The sequence below is a fragment of the Diabrotica virgifera genome, chromosome 2, assembly GCF_917563875.1.
Source record: "Diabrotica virgifera virgifera chromosome 2, PGI_DIABVI_V3a".
NCBI lineage: Eukaryota > Metazoa > Arthropoda > Insecta > Coleoptera > Chrysomelidae > Diabrotica > Diabrotica virgifera.
The window spans coordinates 163448186-163461818 of NC_065444.1; the positions used below are offsets into that span (position 1 = coordinate 163448186).

The window sequence follows — 13633 nt, forward strand, 5'->3', positions numbered from 1 at the left end:
GTGAGTACAGGCACGGAAAGAGAGGACTATTGTCGCAGTTTTACTATGCGTAAGAGTGAAAAAGCACTGAGCCAAATAAAAAAGATAGTGTCGTCACTTCGTTCTGAGTGACACTCTGTCTATATTAAAAAAAAGCATTACGGCGCGGTCAATTTGAATTACTCCTCCTGGTTTAAAAACAAACCATAAAAAAATTTTACGTGTCAATTGTGCTATAGTCTAATTAGTCCATGTGGTGAGACCGCTCGCGTCCGAAAAACATTATTTCTAATTCGGTTTCTCTGCGGATTCATATTAAAAAATATCCCCTTTAAACAAATCTGAAGGGTGCCGGACGTAATTTTTGGGCAGAAATTGTTTAAACAGTTTTTTAAACAAATACATAAGATCACTTTTTATTGCTCCAAAAAACATATTTTTAGATTTTTTGGATCATTCTAAACAAGAAAGGTATCTTGCCATTTTTCTCAAAAATTGACAGTTTTCGAGTTATAGGCGATTTAAAATCTAAAAAATGCGAAAATACGCATTTTCGAGGCTTAAAAACTCATATATATTTAAATTAGTATTTTTAAAGGTGCCAATACCTTGGATTAAAGTTGAAACATACCTTTTCAAGATTCTGAAGAGTGATCGTGTCTAACTTCAATTTAGACCGTAGTTTTTTAATTGTTAATTATGCGTGTCCATCCGGTTTTTCTGCCGGTGCGGCGCGCACTAATTTCAAAAATCTCCTATTTACCTCCGAAAAATATTTTTTCTAGATTCTTTGGGATATTCTAAATAAAATAAGTTTCTTGGCATTTTTCTCAAAAGTTAATAGTTTTACAGTTATAAGCGATTTAAAATCCGACAAATGACAAAAAACACATTTTCGCATTTTAAATCGCTTATAACTTTAAAACTAGTAACTTTTGAGAAAAATGTCAAGAAACTTATTTTATTTAGAATGTCCCAAAGAATCTAGAAAAAATATTTTTCGGAGAAAAATAGGAGATTTTTGAAATAGAGCGCGCCGCACCTGCCAAAAAATCGGATGGACATGCATAATTAACAATTAAAAAACTACGGTCCAAATTGAAGTTAGATCCGATCACTCTTCGGAATCTTGAAAATGAATGTTTAAACTTTAATCCAAGTTATTGGCACCCTTAAAACTACTAATTTAAATATGAGTGTTTAAGCCTCGAAAATGCGTATTTTCGCATTTTTTAGATTTTAAATCGCCTATAACTCGAAAATTGTCAATTTTTGAGAAAAATCACAAGATACCTTTCTTGTTAAGAATGACCCAAAAAATCTAAAAATATATTTTTGGGGCAATAAAAGGTGATATTATGTATTTGTTTAAAAAAATTGTTTAAACAATTTCTGTCAAAAATTCCGTCCGGCACCCTTCAGATTTGTTTAAAGGGGACATTTTTGAATATGAATCCGCAGAGAAACCGAATTAGAAATGTTTTTCAGACGGGAGCGGTCTCACAACATGGACTAAATAGATATTACCAGAATTATTATTATTTTATAGTAATATTGTACAAATAATAATAATAAATTATAAATAATATATTATTATATATTTATAATATTATAAATTATAAATAAATTCCTTTTAATTTTAGGACATGGAATGACACTCTAAATACTCTATTAGTGGATTCAAAATATTTATCAACATTTAAACTTCTATCTTGGTTTGAAAAAGTAATAAGTACATCGTTAAAAGATTTTAAAACTGAAGGTACTGAGGAGTGTATTTTTGACGTTGATGTTGGTGAAGAGGATATCCTAAAAGTATACGTAAGTAAAATTTTAGAGTATTTCTTCATTTTTCTATTATACGCTCATCCGGAAGAAAAGTGTTACTACACAAAAATCAAATTTTTTCAGGGTAGACAAAAATATATTTTTTAGATCTTAATTCATCTGTAAGTTTTAAACGTTAACTGCTAAAATTTATAAATTAAAAACGAAAAATATGGATAAATGAATGTTTTTAATTATTGTGTAAGAGGTAAAAGCAAAAAAAACTATGATATCTGATTTAACAAAGAAAAAAGATCAAAATTTTGAGTTATATCAATTTTCTTTTAAAATACAGGTCACTTTTTTAAAATTAACTAAAAATACCTAGGACACTTCTCGAAATACAACGGTTTTTGTGATATATAACAGTACTTTCCCGTCTAATGTCAGAGTATAACTGAAAAGTGTCATTGTTCCGGAATAAAAGTAGTCATTATACCGCCAAAGGAATAATGACACTACAGCCATCTTTCAAAGTTTGTATTAAATCACGGTTCTTAGACATTACTACGGTTGCCCAGATCGACTAACCAATGAACATTAAGGGTGCGATTACGTCACGAGAGTACTGTCATTTGAATCGTAATATGATTTTTTTCGAATCCTGAGAAAACTAATAAGTATTTTAGAAAAATTTAAACGCAGAATGAAAGATTACAATATTACCGAGGGCGGAAAGCCCCTTAGAATAAACAAGCAGTTTTTTTTTAATGAAATATTTGAAATTAAATATCACACTTCTCTTTTATTTTCAGCCCTGTAACTTATTAAAATAAACATTACAGAAGTTTTCAGGGACTTTTTGCTATCGGTAATAATGTAGCCTTTCATTCTGAGTTTAAATTTTTCAAAAACATTTATTAGTTTTCTCAGGATTCGAAAAAAATGAATACAATTAAAACACATTGAGAATTTTGACTTGCGTCAAAATTTTGCATTTTGCTTCTTCCTCTTAATCGATATTTGTATGTCTTTGATGTATGGAAAATAGTCAAGATAGTTAAGAAATAAAGATGTTTAGTGGATTATAAATAATACCTAATTATGGAAAACTGTTGATATTTATCCATGCAATATTTACGGAAATCTAGGACTTCAATCTCCATTCTACACTGAAAATTTGTCGATGAATTTCCATTAATACCGGATTAACTATTGAATACATACTATTCTTAGAGGTCAGCTAGAATTACATGAATAAGAATTACTTGTATAATTTATGGTAAGAATAATACCTAATAAATTTGGCCACACTACAGCCTGTACCTGGCATTCTAAAATGTCATCAACATTATTCTTATGTTAATACTTAATGAACTTTTAACGTTTTAACCTACCTTATAAATATATATTCTTTTTTAAACTCCTACAATAGGTACGATCTACAACTTTCATGAATAATTCAAAATAAGTTTTTACGGGAAACAACACCAAAATTACAAATACAAAAATATAAAGTAAACTAGGAATAGGTACCGGGTTGTGAATTGAAAAATGGGCCATAGGAAACTCAATGTAAAATTCTAAACTGTTGAATTCCAGCTTCTCTAATTATTTTACATCAAAAGACATTAAAAACTATTTGTAGAGGATTGAAATCTGCATTGAAAAGAACTGATAAAATTGGTCTACGAATTAAACATATTCCAAAATTTTGTAAAAATGTAATACATTTCAGTGTTTCAGCCCAAAACTAGGCCACACACAGTGCAATAATCACGTGAAAATGTCACAATGAAGTTATTATTTTCACATTTTTGAACTTTCAATATTTTTATTTTTTAATGTATTGTTTAAAAACAATACAATTCATAAGATACCCTCAGTTGCGGAGAAAGTATTAATAATAAAGATTTTTTATTCAGTCAATGGTGTGAGCACTGTCAGTTAAATAGTAACGTGTGGCCTAACTTTTATACACATACCTACTGTGGCAAATGTATCATATTTTTCAAAATTTTGGAATGCATTTAAATCTGTATTAAAATTTTAACTTTTGATTTTAATACATATTTCAATTCTCTACAAGTATTCTCTCATGCCTTTTGATGTAAAATAATTAGGGAAGCAGGAATTCAACAATTTAGAATTTTACATTGAGTTTCCTATGGCCCGTTTTACGATTCACCACCCGGTATAAGATAAAATGTGTATTATTTGTCTTATTATTTAATAATAACACAAATAATACATATATATATATATATATATATATATATATATATATATATATATATATATATATATAAAATGAATAATTTTGGGAATGCAGTCAATGTGTTTTGGGCTGATTAGAAGAGAAACACTTTGAATTTTTGTCAAGCTTTCGGACAATTTATTTCCTTTATCAAGACAATCTAAAAATACAAATGTTTAAATTTAGATGAAAACTAGAAAAATAACAACTTACTGCTCGTGGTTTACAAAATAACTAACATACTTATAAAAAACATAAAAATTCTTTCTAAAAAATATAAATTGTAAACGTAAATTAATTTTGAAATATGTCAAAAGGACATTAATCAAATGTAGTTAGACTACTTTAATAACTCGATATATTGGGAAAGAAGTTAGTTAACAGTGTATAAAATAATGATATAAAGATATAAGCAAATTTGAAGTTATAATTATTAGTAAAAAAAAACTGATAGTAATGTAAAGCAAGTTGATTTAGAATGTTATAAATATTTTTCTTTTGATACTATTTAGTGAAATTTTAAAAATTAATAAGACCAAATTGTTTATAAAATGCATAAATTAGTAATATCAGATCTCATGTTATTATAAATAATGCTTAGATTATTGATATCAGATCTCTTATTAATATAAAGAAATGATTTGGATAAAAAAATCAAATTGTATTAATAAGAGATCTGATATCAATAATCTAAGCATTATTTATAATAACATTTTGGCTTTGACTAACTAACTTTGACTGTAATTTACTAACTTTGACTTTAATTTTGAGATCTGATATTACTAATTTATGCATTTTATAAACAATTTGGTCTTATTAATTTTTAAAATTTCACTAAATAGTATCAAAAGAAAAATATTTATAACATTCTAAATCAACTTGCTTTACATTACTATCAGTTTTTTTTTACTAATAATTATAACTTCAAATTTGCTTATATCTTTATATCATTATTTTATACACTGTTAACTAACTTCTTTCCCAATATATCGAGTTATTAAAGTAGTCTAACTACATTTGATTAATGTCCTTTTGACATATTTCAAAATTAATTTACGTTTACAATTTATATTTTTTAGAAAGAATTTTTATGTTTTTTATAAGTATGTTAGTTATTTTGTAAACCACGAGCAGTAAGTTGTTATTTTTCTAGTTTTCATCTAAATTTAAACATTTGTATTTTTAGATTGTCTTGAGGAATACCGGTCCTGGCAAGAAGGTAACAAACACGGTGTGATAGCAGCTCCTGACAAAAGATAGTTTTAATAATACAACTAAAAATTTTAAATTTGGAAACATTTTAATAGTGAAATCATAAGTGCAGTGCATCAGTGGACGAAAAGGCAGTAAAAACTGTAAGTCATTTGCATGCCTATTCTTATTATATTATAAATTACTAAAATCTAAAGCTAAACAAAGCTTGACTATCATCATTTTCCATAAATTTTTGCTAATTAAATTAGGAGATAAGGAACTAGAAACAGATATTTAACAGAGCTCTTGGTAATTGAACAATTAAAACTTAATTATACGAGACAGAGGCGGCATCAGAAAATTTTAAAGAAAATAAAAACAAATATTTTCACTAAAGATAAGGAAATTTCCTAAAAGAAGGGAGTAGATTAACGGGTATATAGAAGGGCAGCTTAGGTAACTGGTCGGGGGGTGGACTGAGTAGCTTCTCGGCGGGTTCTCTGAGACGCCCAATAATTGCCCAAGATCTGCAAGGAATTTCTCGAGAAAACCATGAGCTCAAACGACTATACAGATGAACAGAACAATAAAAGACCGGCTGAAAACTTCGAGATATTTCAAAACAGTAAGAAAACGCATCGAACATCCACCATTACAAGTGATGAAAAACTCGAGAAAATATTATATCTGATGCAAGAGATGAAAACAGAAATAAAAGATGAGATGAAATTAATAAGAGAAGACCAACAATCATATGCAATGGAAATGAAAAAGTTAAAAGAAGAGAACGAGGAACTCAGAAAAGAAAATAAAGATATAAAAGCAGAATTAACACAAATAAAACAGAATATGGAATGGATCGATAAAGAAAAAAGGAAAAATAATATTGTCATAACCGGCCTGAATATTGATACAAGAAACCAAGCAGACCTCAAAATAGCCATGCAGACCTTTTTAAAAACCAATCTACAGCTAGAAATAAACGTCAGAACTGTAATAAAAATAGGAGAATCTCACTATCTCATCCAATTATATAATGGTGAAGACAAGCGAACAGTCATGGAAAACAAATATAAACTAAAAAACATAAGAAATCAAAAAATCTTCCTAAACAATGACATGACGAAACAAGAGAGGAAAATACAAAAACAGCTCCGAGAATTTGCTAAAGACGGAAAAGAAAAGGGAAAAGAAGTAAAAATAGGATACAATAAAGTTACAATAAACGAGGAGGAGTGGAGATGGAATAGAGTAAACGAAAAAATTGAGAAATCTGCTCCAAAAAACTAAGGAAACAACAAACGAGGGGTAGTAAAGACGATGACGACAACGCAAAGACAACGGAATGGAATTCGGATAAAGAAAAAAAAAGAAAAACATACAGAAGGAGAGGATAATCAACAAGAAAATGGACAAAAGAAAGAGGTCATTGAAAAAACAGCTAGCATGATTGATGTGGAAATGAAACAAGACACAAAAACTAGAATAAACGAAAATAACAACTTGAAAATTGGTACATGGAATTTAACATCCCTTAGAGGAAAGGAATGCGAATTAGTGCAAGAAATGCAAGAATTTAAAATGCAAATAATAGGTATTAGCGAAACAAAGAAATGTGGAAGAGGAAAAGAAAAAATATCAGAAAATTACACCATATATTACTCCGGGGTAGACAAAGAACTTAGAGCGAAAGAAGGAGTAGGCATATTAGTCACAGAGACAATAGAAAAAAGAATATCAGATTTCAAACCTATATCCTCGAGAATCATGTATATAAAAATAGAAATGGAAGAGGAATGGTACATAGTGCAAATATATGCACCAACAGAAGGAACGGAAGAAGAAAAAATGGAAGATTTCTACAATGAACTACAGAATACCCTAGATGAGATACGAGAAAAATGTGAAAGAATAGTGTTAATGGGAGATTGGAATGCAAGGATAGGAAAAGATGAAAACAAAGGACTTGGGTGCATGGGAAGACATGGTGAAGAGATCCTAAACAGAAATGGAATTAAAATGATCAGATTCTGCCAGACAAACGACCTATTAATAGGAAACTCGTTTACACAGCAATTACTACAAGATAAATATACATTTGTAGCAGAAGGCAGAGATGCAAAAAGCATAATAGATTACGTAGTCTACACCCAAGAAATGAAACAAAATATAAAACAAGTCTGGACAGAACAGAGAGCAGAGATCGGAACTGATCACAGACTGGTAATGGCAGAGATGACATGGCGAAAACCGGTACAACAAGAACAGATAGAATACAGCAGAATAGCAATAAAAAAGCTAAAAGATGAACAAAAGAAAAGGAGATACCAAGAAGAAACTGATAAGGAGTTCAAAATGGAGGAGAGAAAGAAAATAGAAATGGATATGGAGGAAAAATGGGAAAAATTTAAAGAAGTAATAATAAATAAGGCAGAAGAGATATGCGGAAATCTAACAGTCGGAAAGTTAAAGAAAAAGACGGAATGGTGGAATGCAGATATACAGGAAGGAGTGAGGAAAAAGAAAAAGGCATGGAAAAAATACAATCGCACAAGAGAGGATCAAGATAAAAAAGAATACCAAAAACACAGAAACATAGTGAAAGAACTAATAAGAAAGGGAAAAAAGAGAGTTGGAAGAAGTTTGGTGAATCCCTAAACCAAAATTACAGAGACAACAACAGATGCTTCTGGAATAAAGTAAGGAGTCTAAGAGGAAAGAAAAGAAAAGAACTCAGAGGTGTAAAAGACAAACACAACAAACTAAAGACAAATACAACAGAAATACTAGAGGTGTGGAGAGAATATTATGAAGAGAAATATATGGGCGAGGAAAGTGAAGAAATAGAGACAGAGGGAACCATAGAACAGACAGCAGAGGACGAAAACCAAATGGAAGAAATAAGTACAGAAGAATTGGAAGAAGCGATAAGTAGAATAAAAATAAGAAAAGCGAGCGGAGCAGATAAAATTGATCCCGAAATGATAAAATGGATAGGGAAAGAAGGAAAGAAGTGGTTGCTGGAAATAATGAGAGAAGCATGGAGAACAAACAAAATGCCGAAAGAGTTGGAAGAAAACTTACTGATCCCAATTCACAAGAAAGGAGAAGAATCCAACTGTGGAAACTATAGAGATATATGCCTCTCATCAGCAGTGTTCAAGCTATATACGAGAATAATAGAAAGCAGATTAAGAACAGAGGTAGAAGAAAAACTGGAAGACGAACAAACAGCATTCAGAGCCCAAAGACAAACAGTTGACAACATAAGCATACTACGAAATATAATAGAAAAAAATAATGATCGGGGAACAAACATATATATAACCTTCATAGACCTTAAAGCAGCGTTCGACTCAGTAGACCGGAAAGTATTGTGGAATACTATGGAGGAGCTGGGAATACCGAGGAAACTATTAGAGATAATTAAAAGTACGTACAGTAGAGTGGTGGGAAAAGTACAAATGGGAGGTAGCAGATCACTAGAATTTAGGATGAACAAGGGAATAAAACAGGGAGATAGCCTAAGCCCACTCCTATTCGTCATAATTATGGATCAATTATTTAAAAATGTGAAAATAAGAACTAATCAATTAAAAACAATAATAGGCTACACACACCTAACACCAGTTATGATAGAAGGATTACTGTATGCGGACGACGTCGTTCTCATAGCAGACAACCCGAGAAAGATGCAACGACTAATTGATGTATGGACTGAGGAAATAGAGAAAATGAAATTAGAAATAAACATCAGCAAATGCAAGACGATGAAAATAGGTCAGCAGGAGCACGAGATTGGAGGTGAAACACGAGTGTTCTGTAGAGGACAAGAATTGGAGAGGGTGACGGCCTACGAGTACCTGGGAACGATAATATCAAATGACGGAAAGCTAGACCTAGAAATTGCAAATAGGACAAAGAAAGCTACGAAAATATACTATGCGATTAATAATACGATACTGGGAAAACGGGAAATCAGCCAGGAAACAAAAATACATGTATATAATACAATCACAACACCAACTCTTCTATATGCAAGCGAGACATGGGTCACAAATAAGAGACATGAAAGTGCCATAAATGCAGCAGAAATGAAGCATCTGAGAAAAATAGCTGGAAAGACGAAGATGGACAGGGAAAGGAACGAAAACATCAGAAACGTGCTAAGCCAGGAACCAAAAGAAAAAAAAATTGAAAAAAGAAAACTGAATTGGTTTGGACATATAACTAGGATGAACGAGAACAGACTAGTAAAGAAGGTGACAGATGCCAAAAGACAGGGGAAAAGAAGAAGGGGCAGACCTAGAAAGGGGTGGATGGAGCAAATCGAGGAAATCGGGACAAAGAGAGGGAAAACAGTGCAACAGATGAAGGAAATGGCAGGAGACCGGAAGGCGTGGAAGAAATGGGTAAAAGATGGATAGGTGATACCAAAGTCCGACGCTCTTATAGGGCATAAGGACAACGAGAAGAAGAAGAAGAAGATTGTCTTGATAAAGGAAATAAATTGTCCGAAAGCTCGACAAAAGTTCAAAGTGTTTCTCTTCTAATCAGCCCAAAACACATTGACTGCATTCCCCAAAATTATTCATTTTGTATTATTAACAGTCACTACATATTAATAATCATATATATATATATATATATATATATATACACAATAACACACATTCCATGATCGAAAATTATTTAAAAATATGGGATTGTGTACTATTGTGACGTAAATTCAAAAATATAAGTCTCCCCACCACCGTCGGTCAAGACAACCGTAATAAAGTCTAATAACCGTGGTATTAAATATCCATGTGCCATTTTTCCCAATAAAAGTATAGAATTATTCATTTTTTGAGTTGTGTCACTTTTCTTCCGATTGAGCAATATATCGTTATCACCCAGCTTTTCAAATTAAAGTTGAGAACTACCAAATATTGTTTAATCATTAAAATAGTAGGTAGATATAATAATACTAGTCTCCTTGTACGCCACTGGTACAGCTTAGGAATACAAGCAAGGGAGACTGCTCTCTGCTATTAGCACACCCTATCGCTGAGCTGTTCTGTCCATAACACCCATGGAAAAAAATTTTAAGAAACGAAAATTGCATATTTTATGATGGTGAATATGAAAAACATATGTTTTAGTGGTTACTAAAGAAACCATTTGTCTTATGGGTTGGGGATATAGTTTATGTAGTATAAAATACGAGCGAGTTTTTTACATTGGTTCTAAAATATTATATAAAAAGGGCTATCTTTAATATATGTATCTGTAGAGTTAGGCTGCACCTACATTGGATCCGTATTTCTCCGATCCAATCCGATCGACGTCGGATTGAAAACAAACTCAAGGTATTAAAGCGTAGTGCCTATACTGCAGTGGGAAGCCCGATCCGATATCGGGAGATTTGATAGCAGTAGCTACTCAGTTCTACGTCGGCCGATATCGGATCGGGCTTCTCACTGCAGTGTAAGTACTACGCTTTAATACCTTGAGTTTGTTTTCAATCCGACGTCGGATCGAATCAGAGAAATACGGCTTCAATGTAGGTGCGGCCTAAGGAGGGCGAGCCAAGTCCCACAGCCCTTAGATCACGACTGATCCATTGTGCATCCTCCCAGGGGGTTGTCGTCCTTATCTCATTGTCCACCCTGCCATTTCCAGGAAGGTGGACAAATCACCAGGAGACATCTCCCCTATGTCGGCAGGTATAGGTCAAGGCTCGCCGAACGCATACTCACGTATTGATGATAACTCCGGACATTCACATAGAACATGCTCGACAGTTCGTCATCTCGTTTACACTTTCTGCACAGATGTTTGTCTACTATTTAGCCCCAATGTGTGGAGGTGTTGGCTTAGTTGACAATGGCCAGTTAAAAAACCACTGTTAAGTGTAGGTTTTTCCTGGCCATTCTCTTGGCAAGTCTACATTCGGTCCCTGCTTCCCATATTTTCACGGTTTGCGTGTGGAAATGACATTTGGCAATTTCCGCGATTGTTGCGATTGACCAGCCAAAATGGTCACCAGGTCCTAATATTCTTAGGCCTGCTGCCTTCCTAGCTAGCTGGTTAGCAAAGCGGTTGCCTTTATTTCCGTTGTGTGCTTTAACTTTAACCCACCTCAGGATGATGTTGTTACCATCCGAAGCTTGTAGTGCTAGTCTGCTGTCTGTGCATATTATTATGGTTTTACCGGCTACACCTGTCCGAGTTATCTCTCTGCGACTATGGAGATACCAACCAGTTCAATCTGAACTACGCTGGCATTTTTGCCCATACCCCATTTTATACTAAGGTTCAGTGATATGGAATATATCCCGCATCCTGAGCCTTCTTCCATTTTGGAGCTATCGGTGTAGATGCAATATGCAATTGCCACGTTTGACTCCTTATGTTGTCTTGTTTCGATTTTGTAGGGTTTGTCGAAGACAAACGTAGGTTTAATTGAGTCGAATCCATAGCAGGCATGTAGCAAGGGTAGTGCTTCCAGCTCACCCCGCCAAAAACGACATCTCAATTATCCTATCCTACATCAAGATTTGCACCAAATGAGCGCAATCGCACATCGTTATCAGCGCCACCTCTTTGATATAAATGTCGAGAGGAGTGATACCAATGAGTTATGAACTCCATTGCAGCAGTTGGTGTTGTTTTTATGGCACCTGTTATATTTAGGCAAGTCATCCGGCTATCCGCAATAGAATTTTAAGCCTTTTTAGCTTTTTTAATAAGTTTATTTACCATCTACAAATCTACATCATTACAGTATTAGTAATAAGGTAAATGTGTTACTAGTCTCGGACGTGAAGGAGAGACATTCAATGATGTCTCACCTTTTTCTGTGTTTGATTAGTTTTGAAGAACTTAGGTATAGGGACCAGGTTTTATCTAGCCACGTTGTGGCAGGACCATTGTTAAATAATTCCCTTACTAACTCATTTTCATGGTGAACGGTACGTTCACTTTGTGACTCCGTAGCTAGATAGGTTTCTTCTCTGATGAAAGGAATCTTTCAGTCGTAGTGAAGTGTTTGATTACGTATGTACCATGATGCATCCACTATCGATCTTAGCACTTTAGACTGAAATCTTTGGATGATGTTCAAAGACCTTGGTCCACATCCCCATATTTATTGTAGTCCTTGGACCACATCCCCATATTTATTGTAGTCCGTAGTATCAGATAGGTTTGAGTGTGACTTTGTATAGAAGAATTCTGTTATTATTATTCGCTATTATTATTGGTGTCAACTTCAAAATGTCAAAATTTTGGTAATAAATTTACGTTTCCCATTTTTTATTTATATCTACAGAACTTTCTTCCACGGATCACCACTATTAGATCTATAATGACAATTTTTTGTATGCTATTGACTTCTTTTAGTTGTTTTATTACAAGATATTGCACCTCTAATTAAAATAATTATATGCCAGCAATAATTATTATCAAATGTAAATAACCACAATTGAGGCCCCTAGAACACAAGAGGTTAAGTGCCAAGTTTAGTTTTGAGAAAACTTTGTTCAAAGTTCTAGACAAATTTAAAAGTCTAGCTGGGTACTACTATTAGCATGCTTTGAATGACATATCATTTTTGATCATGTTATTGTTAGTTTATGTAGAAAGTTTGAAGCCACCATATTTTCTATGTGTTTGAGAGTCCATTTTTGTATTTAACCCAATTTCCTAAAAATTGTCACTTACACCCCTTGTGTCCTAGGGGCCTCAATTAATTTTCTAATTTTTTTAATAAGGCGCATTATGATTGGGGCGATTACATTGGACCAAATTGATAGGAAAAACTAATACAATTATTTATTATTTTAGGGAAAATTCCATAAAGCTTCTCCAGCTTCCACGTTAAAATTAAAGTGCAGTGGCAATATAAACTTGGATATTGACCTCGTCCCCTGTTTTGTATTTACTGGTGACATGTGGCCGAAAGAAAATTATAGACCTAATCCCGTGTCTCAGAAAGTAAGTGCAGACATTTTAAAACATATTGATTATTAATATTTGAGACATATTTTAAAGCCATTAACCATTAGTTCATTCTTTGACTTGAACCGCTTGGATTGACTTGAAATTTAGCATACATATAGATAAGATGTCAAAGAAAAAAAGTGATATTGTGCCGATGTTTGCTTTTGCTCTGGGGGTGGGTACCACCCCTTCTCGGGGGTGGAAATATTTAACCTCAAAATAACCTCGGAAATTGATAGATATTTTAATTCTTAGTAAAAAATCTTATATACTTACGACTTTTTCGGTAAATTGATATTTAGCAAGTTATTCACGATCGAAATTGATGATTTCCTACATGAAAAATGCATGTTTTTGAGTGGATTTTCAAAAATATCTCTAAAATTATGCATTTTTACGAAAAAGTCATTGTAATCAAAAAGAAACCTAATAAATTAGTGAATGGATTGG

The 13633-nt window shown here is 32.7% G+C and overlaps 1 protein-coding gene across 4 annotated transcripts in view; it reads left to right on the forward strand.

Annotated features, from left to right (window-relative positions):
* The window catches only part of LOC114332096 (cyclic GMP-AMP synthase-like receptor), a 425443-nt gene that overhangs the window by 349226 nt on the left and 62584 nt on the right, over window positions 1-13633 (forward strand). For all 4 annotated transcript variants that reach the window (XM_050644066.1, XM_050644067.1, XM_050644069.1 and 1 more), the window contains 2 exons: window positions 1623-1800; window positions 13028-13177. In XM_050644066.1, coding sequence (XP_050500023.1) covers window positions 1623-1800; window positions 13028-13177 — 328 coding nt within the window. The remainder of the gene's footprint in view (window positions 1-1622; window positions 1801-13027; window positions 13178-13633) is intronic.